Source organism: Fibroporia radiculosa (assembly GCF_000313525.1).
Source record: "Fibroporia radiculosa TFFH 294 genomic supercontigs, scaffold5655, whole genome shotgun sequence".
NCBI classification, from domain to species: domain Eukaryota; kingdom Fungi; phylum Basidiomycota; class Agaricomycetes; order Polyporales; family Fibroporiaceae; genus Fibroporia; species Fibroporia radiculosa.
In genome coordinates, this window is record NW_012133424.1 from 44,603 (window position 1) to 47,339 (window position 2,737).

Genomic DNA, 2,737 nt, shown 5'->3' on the forward strand with positions numbered 1-2,737 from the left:
ATGCGCACCCCAGGAAATCTGAAAGGCAAGGGAAAAATAAAATTGAATAAAATTGCACCACGCCCTCCCTGCATGGCTCGGCTCGCTCTGACATGCGCCACCCGCTGATCATGAGAATATGCGCACTTTCTTAGCCTGTCGCTGCGCTGGTATTGCTCACAGGTCGAATGTGTCATTTCCGCCGCACGGAGTCGAGCCCCATTGTGTGTCTCGACGGTAGACGGGCGTACGTATATCCGCGCGCCGCATCCATGCCTGCCCGGATAACGATCTGGCGGAAGATAACAGCGCGCACAAGGCGCAGACACTTACCGTGATCGGCCTTCGCGAAATACTCGGTCGTCAAGGAGGAAGGAGGCCATCGCATGGAGTGCGGTGATATGGAGCAGCAGCACCGCAGAGGGCATGTGCAGCCCATGGGTTCCGTGGAGATTAACGTGCACAGATCGATTAAATTAATTATGCAGCAGAGCTCCGAAGCGCACAAAGTGTCCTGACGTCGTAAGATGTGATGAGAAACGAAGCATTAGATTTTGACTGTTGGGTAACAGAATATCGAGGGGGTCTATGGCGGGGCGGGAAGAACTAGAGGAATAAGGGGGGTATCGTAGCGAATCCTAATGCAAGAAGACGGAGAGGAAGGAGGAAGGTTAATGCTATAAGATAAGAGACAAACGGGGGAGAGAGGCTAAGGATACAGTGTCGTGGAGAGCGATTCCTGCGCGTCCTAAACAAAGTTCACAATATCCGGTAGAGAAAAGGGATCACCAGTGTCCCCGAGTCGCCCCGACAAAGCCGAGTTCGAGCGAGTCTTCGACGCCCTCGGGCTTGTCTTTTCCGCAGAGGCCGGCAAAGCCGACGCGATCGTACACGCGCTGGGCGCTATTTTCGTGTCCGACGTACAGGACGACACAATCTTTTCCACAGTCGAACAGGAGCCTGATGGCAGTGCCGTGAGCGTCGCGCGCGGGGGCTGCGGATGTGCCGTACGACATACCTGGCAGTGACATCGCGTACGAGGAATTCTGCACACCCCTTGCGGCGCCAGCGGGGGGTGGTGTATACTTTTGTGATTGCGGAGACGCGGTGAGAGTTGCGGGTGACGGCGCAGATGGTGGAGATGTCGCCGGCAGCGTCGTAGACCCAGATCTGGCCCTTTGCGATGAGTTCACGGGCCTCCACGCGAGCGTGCTCAATCGCGAGGGGAAAGTAGACCTGGCAACGTGGAGCGGATGGTCAGTGAGTGATCGTGAGCTAGGCGATGGGAAGACTGACCGAGTCGTCGGCAAACTCCTTGCAGAGGCGGGCGACGGGTTCTAGGTCGTGCGTGGTCGCGCGGCGGAGGACGTGGTTGTGAGGGATGGGGACGTCCGAGGGTTCGAAAGAGTCGGCTGTACAGTAGGAGAAGAAGGCTGCGTAAAAAGGTTCCGGCTCAATGGCGAAGCCTGTGAGGGCAGACCAGTAGCGCGCAAATGTCTTGACGAGGGGAGTCATGCCGAATACGGAAAAGACGCGCTCTGGGGGAACGCAGAGGCGGAGATGGTCTGCGAGGTGCTGTGTTCTGGAGAGGAGCCATTCGGAGGAGAGGGTGCCGACGCGGTGGGGTGTCCAGAGGAAGATGGGGTACTCGCCGAGGGTGGAGTTGACAGAGGAGAGGACAAAGTCGAGGGTCGGGCGGGCGGAGGGGGTGATGGACCAGACGGTAAGCCAGAAAGAGTCAGTGGTGCGGTGGGGCAAAGAGGAGGACGGATCAAAGCAGGCTTCGACGTCGGCGTCACTGATAAATTGGAATGCACTGAGGGCGGCCTCTGCGGTGATGCGCTTGAGTGCGTGTGCGAGGACGATGTTGGACGAGGCTTCATGGCGGCGAAGGGTGGGATAGGCGGCAGCAAGGAAGTCGTTCGCGGAGTCGTGTTGGATGACGACGATGCGGGACGGAGAGAGGGTAAGACCAGGCATGGCTGTGGGCGGAATGGTCAGCGGGAGGAGGAGCGGGGAGAGGGAGAAGGAGAGGGAGAGACGTACTAATTAAGTAGCAGGAGGAGGAGGAGGAGGTAGATTAACAGAGATGTTAACAAGGCAGCAGAGGATGGTGAGGAGGGGAGATGGGGCCGACTGGGGCGGCTTTTAAGGAGGGGGAGGGATATTTGCAACAGAACAGTGACAAATCAGGCGGAGAGATGAGGGTGGCATGGCTGGAAGGAGACAAGAATGCAGAGAGTCGGCTGAGGAGGGCATGTCCGCATTTGGCCAGATCCAAACAGACTCGCAGGCACCGTCCTCATCTCCGATCCCGCGCCCGGTCCCGAGCGCCCCCCGCGAGCGAGGGCAGTGCTCGGCGGGGTCCTGCTGTCCGTGAAGGGGAGAGTCCGGGACCAGGAGGAGACCTCGGCAGCCACTCCCTCAAGCCTCAGCCCTCACGTGTCCCCTGTCCACCACGGTCACGCCTACGCCTCGACGAGTATTATAATATTATACTCACTCTCCGTACTCATTAATCGTCCAAGGGGCTGTCCTCTCCCAGTCACCGACCGAGTCGCTTCCGTCGTCCTTGGCTCCCGCCGCGATCTCGCCCTAGCTCAGCACGGAGATGCCTCTTTACTCGGATCCATTCCCAGTAATCCCATCTCGCCTATTCCTCCGTGCCACAAGGGTCGGAAACGTAAATCATATCCTGTCTCGTAACACCAACGCTACCTAGGTCCCCGGCTACGGCATCCTCTGATGCGTCCTGCCG

General features: G+C 58.5%; 1 protein-coding gene across 1 annotated transcript; it reads right to left on the reverse strand.

Annotated features, from left to right (window-relative positions):
• Positions 1–764: 764 nt before the first annotated feature.
• FIBRA_05903 (uncharacterized protein) lies at positions 765–1,959 on the reverse strand (the record flags this gene model as incomplete). The annotated part of the gene is made up of 3 exons (XM_012327650.1): positions 765–939; positions 998–1,215; positions 1,276–1,959. The coding sequence occupies 3 exons, from the start codon at positions 1,957–1,959 to the stop codon at positions 765–767; spliced, it is 1,077 nt and encodes a 358-aa protein (XP_012183040.1).
• Between the last annotated feature and the right edge of the window lie 778 nt (positions 1,960–2,737).